At 41.9% G+C, this 13,985-nt stretch overlaps 1 protein-coding gene across 4 annotated transcripts; it reads right to left on the reverse strand.

Annotated features, from left to right (window-relative positions):
• Nucleotides 1–6,133: 6,133 nt before the first annotated feature.
• On the reverse strand, nt 6,134–13,751 carry LOC129647634 (60S ribosomal protein L27-like). Of its 4 annotated transcripts, XM_055574694.1 has the most exons (3): nt 13,636–13,751; nt 10,589–11,363; nt 6,134–8,456 (listed from the first exon to the last, which is right to left on the reverse strand). In XM_055574694.1, the coding sequence occupies exons 2-3, from the start codon at nt 10,611–10,613 to the stop codon at nt 8,026–8,028; spliced, it is 456 nt and encodes a 151-aa protein (XP_055430669.1). In that variant the 5' UTR covers nt 10,614–11,363; nt 13,636–13,751; the 3' UTR covers nt 6,134–8,025. The 4 variants fall into 4 exon arrangements, with proteins under 4 accessions (XP_055430669.1, XP_055430668.1, XP_055430670.1 ...); XM_055574693.1 differs by lacking the exons at nt 10,589–11,363; nt 13,636–13,751 and adding an exon at nt 9,687–9,811; XM_055574695.1 differs by lacking the exons at nt 10,589–11,363; nt 13,636–13,751 and adding an exon at nt 8,605–8,767.
• Nucleotides 13,752–13,985: the final 234 nt, after the last annotated feature.

Consider the following 13,985-nt stretch of genomic DNA (forward strand, 5'->3'; position numbering starts at 1 on the left):
TGAACCTGGCCCCAAAATGAAAGTGCCCAGGCCTAACCACTGAACCTCCTGGGAATTCCCAAATGACCCATTTTAGATTAATTTATTTTGGTATATCCACCATTGAAAAATTAAACAATGAGGCAGTTCCACTTGTCCATATGTGGAAGGATTTTTAGATATCTTTTTCAGTGAAAAATACAAAGGTACAAAGCAGTGTGTTTGGCGTGCTCTTTTCAGAAAAGGATCTATACGGATATATTTTGCATATACAAAGAATATGGAAAAAACAAGGAACTGGTGACAAAGGTGGCTGGTGGGGAGGGGAGCTTGGTGACCTGGGATCAAGGCAGAAAGTTTTCATTGTATATTTTTCTGAATGTTGTACCAAGTACTATTTATTTAATAAGCAAATATATGTAAACATGTAAAAGATGCCTTTGGTGAATCATTTTGCAAGTTTTGTTTTTAATACAACCAGCCACTCCCTAATTTGCTTTGGAAATGTTGACATTTGTGTATTGGATTTTCTTAAATACCAGAGTCTGCAAGCCACACCCTGAATGCCCTAAATTTGAGGTCACCAACAAAACCAGCCATGCAAGTGTGATTTTCCAAAAGGCCAAACAGTGTCAAGCAGCAGGGGGCTTAAAGCATTCCCAGCCTCTGAGAATGTCAGAAGGGCACCTGGAGAGAATTGGTACAATCCTCTTTTTTCTAAAGAGGCTGAAGGGGAAGAGTCTTGCCTAACAAAGAGATAATGCCATTTTGTGGCTTTATAAATATGGGAGAAAAAACCATCTCTCTGTCCATATCTCTCTGTCCATTTCTGAACTCAAAAAGGATACAGAGAACACTAATAGCAGCACCTAACTATGTGGAGAGGGAAGGTGAGGAATGGGAGGGTAGGAGATAGAGGTAGGAATGAGATTTTTTCACTTTGAACCTTTTATAATCCTTGAGCTATTTTTTGAACAACACAAACCTTTTTAAAAGCTGTATAAGGACATCCCATGTGGTCTAGTGGTTAGGGCTCCACAGTTCCTCTGCAGGTGTCATGGGTTCCATCCCTGGTCAGGGAAATAATATCCTACATGCTGCATAACATGGCCAAAACTAATAAAAAAAATTTTTTTTTAATTAAAAAAATAAAAGCTCTGTAAAGAGAGATGGGGGCTTTCCTGGTGGTTCAGATGGTAAAGAATCTGCCTGCAATGCCGAAGACCCAGGTTGGATCCCTGGATCAGGAAGACCCCCTGGAGGAGGAAATGGCAACTCACTCCAGTATTCTTGCCTGGAGAATTCCATGGACAGAGGAGCCTACAGTCCATGGGGTCGCAAAAAGTTGGATTAGACTGAGCAACTAACACTTTCAAAGACAGATGGACCATGATATCTATATGACTTACAATTCGGTTTTCAAAGAAGACATCCTGAGGCAATGGGCTCAGAGATAAATCTGGGGTTGAAATCACATATCAAATCTTGCTGCTTCAAATGCCCGTGGCAGTAGGACTTATTTTGCCATATTGAGATTTGTTTGAAATAACATGGGCCATCAGCTTGGCTTAGATCTTGTTTTTGATTATAGCCAGATTTGTCAAAACCGTGCAGTAGCAGCTCCGTCTGGATTCACTCTTCTGGAGAAGCACCGCAGGGCAGGACAAAGATCAATAAACAGGAAGTCAGGAAAGATGGGTCTAACTGAACTTTGCAGTTTAATTCACCTATGACTTCAGGCAACTCTCCTTAGGCCAGTTTTCACATCTGTAACACGGAAGGATTAGATGAAATGATCTCTAGCTCTGATAAGACTGAAGTCTTAAATAGCTGTTAGCAATTTAGAACAAAGGGGGAATTTATGAGAACTTTGTTCCTTTGACTCGAAGCTGCAAGAATGAGCAAATGATCCTCTTGGCCCTTTTCTCCCACACCGGCCCACCGCCCCCCCACCCCCCAACTCCCCACCCCACATAATCACTAGTTAGATCTGTGTTCTTCACTATTCAATAAACATTTCTGATGGAGAGTCACAATGATATTTAAGGACCTAAGAAGTCCTGCAATAAAGAAACTCATATAGGGAATTCCCTGGCAGTCCAGTGGGTAGGGGGACTTCCCAGGTGGTGCTAGTGGTAAAGAACCCTCTTGCCAGTGCAGGAGACATAAGAGACGCAGGTTCGATCCCTGGGTTGGGAAGATCTCCTGGAGGAGGGCATGGCAACCCACTCTAGTACTCTTGCCTGGAGAATCCCATTGGACAGAGGAGCTGGGTGGGCTACAGTTCATAGGGTTGCGTAGAGTTGGACGTGACTGAAATGACTTAGCATGCACGCCCGCCAGTGGGTAGCACCTGGTGCTTTCACTGCTGTGGCACAGGTTCAGTCCCTGGCTGGGCACCTGAAATCCCACAAGCTGTGTGGTGTGCTCCCTCCCCCAAATAAATAAATAAAAGAAAAAGTGGAAAAAAGAAACTCACATAATTTTACTTAACCCAGCATTTTCCAAACTTACGTATATGGAACACTTTAGTGTGTCCTGTTACTTCTATTTAGAACAACTGGGATTCACATGCCTCTATTTTTAGGGAATACATGAGATCAGCTATTATCTGGCAGTTAGGACAGTTCTGGGGCTTCTGCAAACATGGGAAGATTGAGCACAGTCCTAAGGGAGCCTGAGAGTCTTGTGATTCACTGAGCTCTCCACCCCACCAACTGAAAGAAAACCTTTCAACAATGGGAGCCTCAGAAACTCACTCACTTTATAGGAAGGTTCCCATCTAAGTACAAAGAGATCAGTGGACATCTTCTCCTATTCACTTCTGACTTTCAGATTTATTTTTTCTTTGGGAAATTGCTTCTGTCACCCTTTTTGTTCAGAAATTATAGTTCTCTTTCTCTCCTTGCTGCAAAAGGTTTAATTCTCTCCCTCCGAGTGTTTTCACTCTCAAAACAGACAGGTAGGAAAAGTGTATGCACTGTGCCACACTTCACATTCTGCATTTGTTTTTGAAATTTTTTTGCCCTCAATTCCCAAAGAAACACTGACTCATAATCACACACACACACACACACACACATACACAGTCATTTGGAAAAAATTAATTTAAAATCTGTTTTTCTTAAGACTTCTCAATTATTTTGGCCCCATCACTAAGCATTCAGTTTAAGGAAAATAAAAACTCTAGGCAGGCAAAATCATGACCAAAGCTATCATTGTACAGTGTATTGATGGCATATCTAGAAGTCTGAAACCAAGAAGCAATATGAAAAGTTACTTTTGCATTTAGTGCTCTTTTTTTTAGTTTTCAGGTTTGCAGCCTAAGTATTGAGATAAAAATGACCAGGTGGCAGGGCCAGCTGATTATACTAAGGCTTCCCTGAAGAACTGCAGCTGCAAGTAAATTCTTTTCTGACCAGCCTTTATTATTGGCAGTTACCACATAGTATATGCTGTCCCCCTGTGCTCTCCTGGGACAGTGGGAAAGACATGGAAATGAGAAGGCAGCTGGATGGTGGAGGAGATACCCACTGACTCTCCCACTCTGTCTACCTTAGCACCAGTTCTTTGATGGGTTGTCATTTATTTATTTGGCTGCGTTGGGTCTTAGTTGCGGCACGTGAGATCTTTGTTGTATCATGTGGCTCAGTAATTGGATGCATGGGGTTCGTTGCTTGTGGACTCTTAGTTCCCTGACCAAGAATCAAACCCATATCCCCTGCATTGCAAGGAGGATTCTTTTTTTTTTAATATGCATATAATTTTATTAATTATTTTCGGCTGGGCTGGGTCTTTGTTGCTGGCTAGTTGCAGTGAGCGGAGTCTATTCTACTTGCGGTACCTGGGCTCCTCATTGCAGCGGCTTCTCCTGATGCAGAGCACAGGCTCCAGGTGCTCGGGCTTCAGAAGTTGCAATATGTGGGCTCAGTAGTTGTGGCTCTCAGGCTCTAGAGAACAGTCTCAGTAGTTGTGGCACACAGGCTTAGCTGTCCCGCAGCATGTGGGACTTCTGCAAACATGATCCTGGATCAGGGATCGAACTTGTGTCTCCTGCACTGGCAGGAGGATTCTTTACCACTGAGCCAAGAGGGAAGCTCAGCAAGGTGGATTCTTAACCACTGGACCACCAGGAAAGTCTCTTTGTTGGGTTGTCTTAATTCACCTGGGACAGATTTACTGAAAGATGTGGTTGAATTTTAAAGAGAAGGCCATGAAATTAACTGGGAGGGAAATACCAAAAAGAAAAAAGTAAACATAATGGGAAAGAGATTACTTAGGATAATGGAGGGTGTGGTGGTTAATTTTATGTGTCAGCTTGGTTAGTCTATGGTCCCTTGTTTGGTCAAACATTCCAGATATTGCTGTGAAGGTATATTTTAGAATCATTAACACGTATAATCACTTGACTGTTAAATTGAGCAGACAACCCTTCATAATGTGGGTGGGCTTCATCCATTCCGTTGAAAGCCTTATGAGCAAAGGCTGAGGTTTGCCAAGGGAGAAGGAATTTTGCCTCAAGATGATAGAAATCCTGCCTAAATTTCCAGCTTACTTGCCTACCCTATGGATTTCAGACTTAAGACTGCAAACCCTTGCCTGAGTTTCCAGCATGTCCTACAGATTTAGAATTTGCTGGCTCTCCCCAACTCGGAGAAGGCAATGGCACCCCACACCAGTACTCTTGCCTGGAGAATCTCATGGATGGAGGAGCCTGGTAGGCTGCAGTCCATGGGGTCGCGAAGAATCGGGCACGACTGAGCGACTTCACTTTCACTTTTCACTTTCATGCATTGGAGAAGGAAATGGCAACTCACTCCAGTGTTCTTGCCTGGAGAATCCCAGGGACAGGGGAGCCTGGTGGGAGGCCATCTATGGGGTCGCACAGAGTTGGACACGACTGAAGTGACTTAGCAGCAGCAGCAGCCCCAACTCTGATGTTTAAAACAAATCTGTTTCTCTCTCTACTCTATTGCCTGTTTCTCTGGAGAACACTGGCTAAACAGAGAACTCTAGGAAGGATGATCCTACAGGAAAAAAAAGAGCTGTTTGATCATAATCTGATAAAAGCTATCCAGTTTGACAGAGAACTTGCTGATAAATCAGTGACAGATATCTTAGAACTATGCAAGGCTTTTCCCTTGAAAAATTCCTGAAGCAATTGTTAACTTCCAGGAAAACAAAAAAAATGGCTTAAAAAGATAGGGTAATGGGACTTCCCTGGTGGTCCAGTGGTTAAGACTCAGAACTCTCAATGCCAGGGGCCTGGGTTCGATCCCTGGTCAGGGAACTAAATCCCACATGCCGCAACTAAGAGTTTACATGCTGTAATTAAAAGATACTGCATATCACAACTAAGGATCCTGCATGCTGCAACAAAGATCTAAGATCCTGAGTGCCTCAACTAAGACCCAGTGGTGCCAAATAAATAAATAAATAAATATTAAAAAAAAAAGACAGGGTAATTATAATGCCTCATTTGGTTCAGTTATAAACACTGAATTAAAAATCTTTTATAATTGAAGTACAGTTGATTAAAAATGTTGTGTTAGTTTCAGGTGTACAGCAAAGTGATTCAGCTTTACATATATGTAAGAAATACACATAAATTCTTTTTCAGATTATTTTCCATTATAGATTATTACAAGATATTGAATATACTTGGCTGTGTTATACAGTAGCTCCTTGTTTTATCTATTTTTTCTATAGTAGTATGCATCTGGTAATCTCAAGCTCCTAATTGATTCCTCTCCTTTCCTCTGTGGTAACCATAAATTGGTTTTCTATGTCTGTGAGTCTGCTTCTGTTTTGTAAATAAGTTTACTTGTATCATTTTGTTAAACTTCACATATAAGCAATATCACACAATATTTATCTTTCTCTGATTTACTTCACTTAGTATGGTAATCTCTAGGTCTATCCATGATGTTGCAGATGGCATTATTTCTTTTCATGGCTGAGTAATATTCTGCTATATGTATGTACCACATCTTCTTTATCCATTCCTCTGTCAGTGGACACTCAGGTTGCTTCCATGTCTTGGCTATTGTAAATAGTGCTGCTATGAAATTGGGGTTTTCATAGCAAAAAGATATGCATATGTTTTTGAACTAGAGTTTCTGTTTTTTCCAGATATGTACCTAGGAGTGTGACTGCTGGATCATGTGGTAACTCTAGTTTTAGTTTTTTTAAGGGACTTTCATACTGTTCTCCGGAGAAGACAATGGCACCCCACTCCAGTACTCTTGCCTGGAGAATCCCATGGACGGAGGAGCCTAGTAGGCTGCCGTCCATGGGGTCACTAAGAGCGATTTCACTGTCACTTTTCACTTTCATGCATTGGAGAAGGAAATGGCAACCCACTCCAGTGTTCTTGCCTGGAGAATCCCAGGGACGGGGGAGCCTGGTGGGCTGCCGTCCATGGGGTCGCACGGAGTCGGACACGACTGAAGCGACTTAGCAGCAGCAGCAGCAGCATACTGTTCTCCATGGTGGCTGCACCAATTTACATTCCCATCAACAGTATAGGAGAGTTCCCTTTTCTCCACACCCTCTCCAGCATCTATTATTCGTAGACTTTTAGAAGATGGGCATTCTGACTGGTGTGAGGTAATACCTTATTGTAGTTTTGATTTACATTTCTTTAATAATTAGCAAAGTTGGGCATCTTTTCACGTGCTGTTAGCTATCTGTATGTCTTCTTTGGAGAATAAAATATTGATTTAAGGAAAATGATGGTGGTGGAAGAAGTTACATGGAAGTTGTGGTGCAACTAAGTAAAATCTTCATCTTCACTTGAGGAAGTTAAAAAATATCTAAAATTAAAAAAAATATATCTAAAATTGGAAATTTAAGAAAAAGCAATGTTGTTTAGAAACAAGGTGATAAATAACAGAAGAAACAACTAAAAGCATTGAAAGCAGCTGCTTGCTGATTAACTCCAGTGGCAGTGGGTGGGGCAAGGAACTGCTATTTATCATTATAATATTGTAGATAATTTTGTGTTTTTCAAGTCCATACTACTTCGATAAAAATAAAAACGAAATTAAAAGTTACATGAGTCCAATGTGAAAAATTTGGAAAGTATAGGAAAGTATAGGAAAGAAATAAAAAAAAAAAGAAAGAAAGAAATAATAACCACTCATAATCCTTCCAAATCAGAGAAAGTAACTATGTACATATTTGAGGAATAGGATTATTAAATGAATTTGATATTAAGCTTTTAAATTTGAGGATTTAATTTGAGGATTTTAAACTATCATAAATTAGATATAAATGGACAAATACTATAATGAAAGTACAATACTGGAGAGTTCTCTGGTGGTCCAGTGGCTAAGGCTCCCAATGCAGGGGGCTTGGGTTCAACCTTTGGTTAGGGGATTTAGACCCAAAGATTCCACAGGCCACAATGTAGATGGAAGACCCTACATGCTGCAACTAAGACTCAGCGTGGCCAGATAAAGAAATAAATATTTTTTAAAAGAGTATAATACTGTATGTAAAATATTGCATGTATAATTACATATAGTATAATCATATACAGTATGATCCCATATGTCTTTATGAGTGTATTAGAAAGTAATCTGTACACCTGAAACTGATATAAAGAAAAAGGAAAATTGCTAACCACTTGGCAGTTAATTTATTCTAATGAAATTTGTGATTCCCAATACACTACTACGGTTCCCTGGTGGCTCAGAGGTTAAAGCGTCTGCCTGCAATGTGGGAGACCTGGGTTTGATCCCTGGGTCAGGAAGATCCCCTGGAGAAGGAAATGGCAACCTGCTCCAGTATTCTTGCCTGGAGAATCCCATGGACAGAGGAGCCTGGTGGGCTACAGTCCATGGGGTCACAAAGAGTCAGACACGACTGAGCGACTTCACTTCTCTTCACTTCAGTACACTACTCAACATACAATAAACATTATTATCTGCGATGATAACTTTCAGCCAATTGAGGACATCTAGTTGCTTAAAAGTTCATTAAAATAAATAAAACATAATTGGGGGGGAGGCGGTTATTTTTAGGGACTGAAACAAGACAGACCTAAAACTGCAGCTTTTGGGAGAACCATCTGTTCTTGCCAGTCTTGTATCTTTCCTTAGATTTGAACTTGGCCTCTCGTTTGGCCTTGTGTTTGAGAACAGGTTCTCTGAAGACGTCCTCGTTGACTACAGCTTTGTCCAAGGGGTTATCCACAGAGTAGTTTGTGGGCCTGAGTTGATTGGAATGATAAACTTTCGCAGAAGATTTAATCTTTGACTTCTTGGCAGTTTTCTTCTTGTCTATGGCACTTGTCACTTTGCAGGGATAGCAATCAATTCCAGCCACCAGAACATGGTTGTAGATCCGGTCTGAGGTCCCATCATCAATGTTCTTCATGATGACTGCTTTGCGTTCGGAGTAGTGACCAGCCAGGACCAGCATCACATTCTGGGTATCATGAACTTGCGCATTTTGGCAGCAACCTCTCAGGGCTACAGCAGAAAGCACAAAATATTAGAAAGAAAGAAAAGAAAAGGGAAGGAAGGAAGTAGTCTGAAGGAATGCCTACCAAAATGTTGCTTGGCAGTGACTGGGCCTGGGATTGAAAGTAGGGTGGGCAAGTGAGGTGTTAGGACTCACAGTGTAAGGAAACACATTCGCAGGATCAAGAGCATGCGAGTGCAGGGGCCTTCAGTGCTGCAGAGACATCCCTAGGTGCCTCCCTTATCTCTGTCTTTGCCCTGATGGGGACCAAGAGCTGCTGGATTGTGGGCACTTTCTCCTCCGTTTTCATTCAGATATATGTTTAAATTCCTTATTACTCCAAGGTATGTGGGCCAGTGGCATTAGAACCACCTGGGAACTTGTTTGAAATTCAGAATCTTAGCTCTGCCCCAGGCTTTCTGAATCAGAAACTGCATTTTATTTTATTTTTTCCTTTCTGGCTGTACCACAAAGCATGCTGAACTTCCCTGACCAGGGAGAGAACCAGTGCCCCCTCCAGTGGAAGCCAGAAGTCTTAACCACTGGACCACCAGGGAAGTCCAGAATCTGCATTTTAACTGAATCGCAGGGGATTTGTTTGCACGTTAAAGTCTGAGAAACACTGGGCTAGCAGGCACCGCGCACGGTTCCTGCCCTCAACTGGAGGGAATATTCAGAGGCATTTGATGTCACGGCCACCAGAGGGTCGGACACACACTGCCAGGGATAAGAAGCCTATTCCCTAAGGAACTGTGGTCTTTGCCAAGAGGCTGAGCTTCAGTTGGTGATACAATCACAGGTCCCCTTGACGGAGGAAGAGCAGGTATTACCTTTGGGACAAAGAACAATTCAGAGCAATGTTTAAAGAGAAGGAAAGGGTTAATGGGTGTGAAACTGGGAAAAGGAGCAAGACAGAAAAAAAGAAAGGTGCTAATATTCAAACCAAGTAATTCAAGTCCCACAGAGATGAAGAATGACAATATACTATAAGCTTGTTTATCCAAGAGTTTTTTAGAGAAAACTGTTATAAAACAGAAACTTGGATTTGGTGAATTATATCAAAATTATAAAAAGGCAGAGATAATATAGAATAGAAAATACAAAGGAAATGACTCTGTTCAGTGTTCCCATTAACCAAAAGTCAATTAATAAGGGTTCTGCTATATGTCTGTTCTCCATTTGATGGTTTAGTCTCTAAGGCCTGTCTGACTCTTGCAGTACCACGGACTGTAGCCTACCAGGTTCCTCTGTCCAGGGGATTCTCCAGGCAAGAATACTGGAGTGGGTTGCCATTTCCTTCTCCAGGGGATCTTCTTGAAGCAGAAATCAAACCCAGGTCTCCTGCATTGTAGGCAGTTTCTTTACTGACTGAGATACGAGGGAAGTCTGTTTCTCCATTTAGATTAGTAAAATAGATTAAAAGAGAACAGCAAAGAAATATATACTGCCAGGGCAAATATTATTGGCTGTATGAGCCAATATTCATTTCTCACTAACCTCTTTTTTCTTTGCCTGCCTCTCTAGAAGATCATAAAAAGCTGAGTTTGCTTTCCCAGGAAGAATGACCATATGATGCAATTCTGGCCAATGAGACCTCTGTGGATGTCTCTAGAAATTACACGGAGCCATCACCACTCTTACCAGAATGGATTCAGAATGATCGTTCCAGGGCCTGAAGTCGGGTTAAGGTGAGATAAGCAAGACACTCACCTTGGCATAAGATTTATAAGGGTGGCAAAAAATCAGTAATCAAAGTAATATTTCAATGCAATATTTAAAAAAATACCAGTTAATGCAAAAAAAAAATTCATAATGAATGAAATAACATTTGAAATAAAGGCCAGATCTGACAATACCAGAGTTTCAGAGTGAGGCAAATGAAGCTCAGTATTATAAGAGTAGGATCAGATCACCCTAATTTCCAACTCACAGGTGAGGGCAGGGTGAGGGGGTTGAGGGTGGGGGTCAAGGCGAATAAGTGATTGGTGGCACTTAGGTTTTATGCCTACTCTCTAGCTGCAACAGAGCCTAAAAAAAGAGGTTATCTGTACTTTTCAGTTTTGAGAGGAAGAAGTGGGAAATACAGGAAAGGATTCAGGAGCTTGATGGTCAAAAAGAATGATGTGTCCACTACACTTACTGGAGTCATGGTGAAGCGTCACCATTTGGCCACTCCAGTGTTCTTGCCTGGAGAATCCCAGGGACAGGGGAGCCTGGTGGGCTGCCGTCTATGGGGTCGCACAGAGTCGGACACGACTGAAGCGACTTAGCAGCAGCAGCAGCAGCAGCAGGGCTAGATCAGCAATCAGGTTTCTCAGGAGGCAGGTAGGGTGGTCTAGTATTCCCATCTTTTTAGTGTCGTCAATGAAGCAAAAGTAGATGGCTTTCTGGAATTCCCTTGCCTTTTCTATGATCCGGTGGATGTTGGCAATTTGATCTCTGGTTCCTCTGCCTTTTCTAAATCCAGCTTGTACATCTAGAAGCTCATATACTGTTGAAGCCTAGCTTGAAGTGTTGCAGGAAGGAGGACCCTTTCCAGGGCCCGAAACCGGGCTCTTGTCTAACACTCAGAAATGAATTGTCCGAGGAGACACATGTGCTGACAAAGCAAGAGATTTTATTGGGAAAGAGTACCCTGGCGGAGAGCAGCAGGGTAAGGGAACCCAGGAGAACAGCTCTGCAGAACTGGGTTGCAGTCTTGGGTTTTATGGTGATGGAATTAGTTTCTGGGTTGTCTTTAGCCAATCATTCTGACTCAGAGTTCTTCCTGGTGGTGCATGCCTTGTTCAGCCAAGATGGATGCCAGCAAAAAGGATTCTGAGAGGCGGTCGGACATGCAGTGTCTCCTTTTGACCTTTCCCGAACTCTTGCAGTTGGTGGTGGCTTATTAGTTCTGTGTTCCTTACCAGGACCTCCTGTCGTAAAACAACGCATGCAAATGGTTACTATGGTGCCTGGTCAGGGTGGGCGGTTTCAATCAGTGTGCTTCCCCTAACAACTCTCCCCTGAGAGACTTCATACTCAAGACACTTCTTGGGAATTGGGGCAGAGGTCTTTCTTCTGTAACTTCTTCCTGCTCTGCATGTGTGTAGGCCTGCCTAGCAGAGCAGAAATCTCTCTCTACCTGATTTAAGCCAAGATATTTTTTGCTTGAAACTAGCATTCACCCTTGTAAGCAACAGCAATTTAGTTCAAAACTGTTGGCTCCTCTCAGAGATGAAATAGACAGGGGCCAAACAGGAGACCCACCAGGATGGTCATTACTAGTCCCCAGAAACAGGAGGCAACATTTGGGGTAAGGGCTGTAGGGCTTGTGACTTTTTTTTTTATTGGTTGGTGGTGAGGCTATGCTCCAGGAATCTTGTGTTTAGTCTGAAGTTACCATCCTCCACCTGGGTCAGGGCTCCAGTTCTGTAGAAGAACTCAAAAGACATTGTTATGCATATTTCTTTGAGTAGGAACCAGGACCCTGTCTCAAGGCTGTACCACTATTTGATTGTTTCTCCTCTGTTTCTGGATCCCCTCCCTTCCCTGATTAGCAATTGTTTGAATCCACCCTTCCAAACTCAGGGAAGGTCAAGGAGGCTGAATGAAGCCTATATCCTACAGACAAGAAATGGAGAACACAGAACAGATCTGTACTCCAGAGCCCCACAGAGTTCTGCTCAGTTTTAATTTAGGGAACTAGGCAACTATGACTGTGATAACTTCCTGTCAAAATGGAGCATAGGACTGCCTCAGCTTGGAGTATAGACACTGAATTGGAAGTATTTCTGAGTTCCAAGTTCTAGATCTGAGTCTTGTATGATTAAAAATCTCAATTCCTTGGTCTGCCATTTTGGTGTAACATACCCAATTAGAAGTAGTTGGAGGAATGATAACTGGAATTTTAATAGACAAAATAAATCTCATTTCTTTTTAGAAGAATAGGCCTGAAACCCTGTCTGGACCTGGCACTTCAGGGAGACTTGTAGCCAGGTAGCCAGTTGCCTAGTTTTATAAAAAGTAAGGTTGCAGTTACTAGCTTCAGCAGACATTGTTTTGAGAATGGTGGCATCCAAGCCTGACACGACTCAGAAAACTCAAGTGTTTAGCAATACAAGGTCTAATCTGAAAGTACACCCATAGCATCACCTAGTTATTTCCCAGGATATTTGAAACATAGCTACTCTATTTTGACTTTTAATTGTAAAATTTTCCTTAATAGCCAAAGCAGATGTTACCATTAATGATGTCAGTGTTTCTCTAGGTATGAAAAGATGCAAGAATTGGGACTCATAAAATCTTCTCCTAAAAAGATCTAACTATCTGAAGACCTGTTCTGCCAGTTTTTCTCAGAGCACAGAGTGCCTCATTTCTGATTTTCACCCTGAACTCCTTTCAGGGGAGTTGAAGGTCAGCTGTTGCAGTAGCCATAATTTAATCTTTGTGGATATAGATGGCAAGTGTCAGTTTTCAGTTGGCAAAGCCCCTTTTCACTCATAAATTTGATCATGATTCTAACGGGGGGCATTTCATGACCATTTTATCCCATGGTGCTGAGAATCTCCATTCTCAGGTTTGGCAAAGATTTTGTTGACAGGCCACTCAATGTTCTAGGCCATAAAACAGTATCCAAAATTCTCTGGAACACCTGTCTTACTAGCCTCTTGGTCCAGGAAAACATTCCCTCTTGTTGCTTCTTCCCATATCTAGAGTTACACTGTTACCATCATCGATCTCACATGGAACTACATATTATTTTATCAGAGGCCTCAGTCACACATTTGGCAGTGTAAGAAACAGCAATTTTGTAAAACAGATGAAATACAAATAACATAGCCAGCAGTATTAGTAAAGTCATAAGTAAGACTTAAGAACTGCCATTAGATGTAGCCCAGTACATCCCAGGTCATCTGACTTAGTCTACTCTGTACGAATCTTTACCTTCCAGGGAAATTATATAGTGGCACTGTCTATAAGGCACATAGCCCAGTTATCTGTTGTTAAAAAACAAAAATTCCACCAAGTAAATCTTAAGTTGTAATTGACTTTGTTCAGTCTTTGTGAATCAGGCAGTATCCCAGCTAGCACAGAGAAAGGTGCTTGCAGACCTTGTGCAGAATGGATGGTTTTTACAGGCAGGAGGAAGGCGGGCAAGGAAGCAATTAGCAAATGAAAGGAAAGGATTGTTTTAGGCCAGATCACCTTATGTGGGGAAAGGATGAGTTTGAATCATGCAGGTTCCATCTTCTTCCTTTGTAGGGATTGTGGAGGGTGGGATGGAGAGGGTCCAAATGACAGATTACCTTGTTGGTGCTCGTCAGAAAATTCCAGGATGAATGACTGAGACTACATTCCCAGCGAAAATAAAAACTGCAATTAGATGAGGTATTAAATCTAAGTTTGTTATCATGGGCTTCAGCATAAGTGATGCCGTTTTGGGCCTATGGTTTCCTTTTTAACACTACAAACACCGTTTGTAACCAAAAAGGACCTACTGTACAGTACAGGGAACTCTGCTCAATATTCTATAATAATCTAAGAGGGAAAAGAAT

This window comes from Bubalus kerabau, chromosome 3 (assembly GCF_029407905.1).
Source record: "Bubalus kerabau isolate K-KA32 ecotype Philippines breed swamp buffalo chromosome 3, PCC_UOA_SB_1v2, whole genome shotgun sequence".
Taxonomy (NCBI): Eukaryota; Metazoa; Chordata; class Mammalia; order Artiodactyla; family Bovidae; genus Bubalus; species Bubalus kerabau.

What these genes read in the sequence shown, in the direction of transcription:
- LOC129647634 (XM_055574693.1), bottom strand. Translation starts at nt 9,741, where the DNA reads ATGGCAACCCACTCCAGTATTCTTGCCTGGAGAATCCCCTGGACAGAG. An exon ending in CCCCTGGACAGAGGAACCTG is followed by an intron (nt 8,457 to 9,686) that starts GTAGGCTACAGT and finishes TTTCTGCTGTAG; the next exon opens with CCCTGAGAGGTTGCTGCCAA.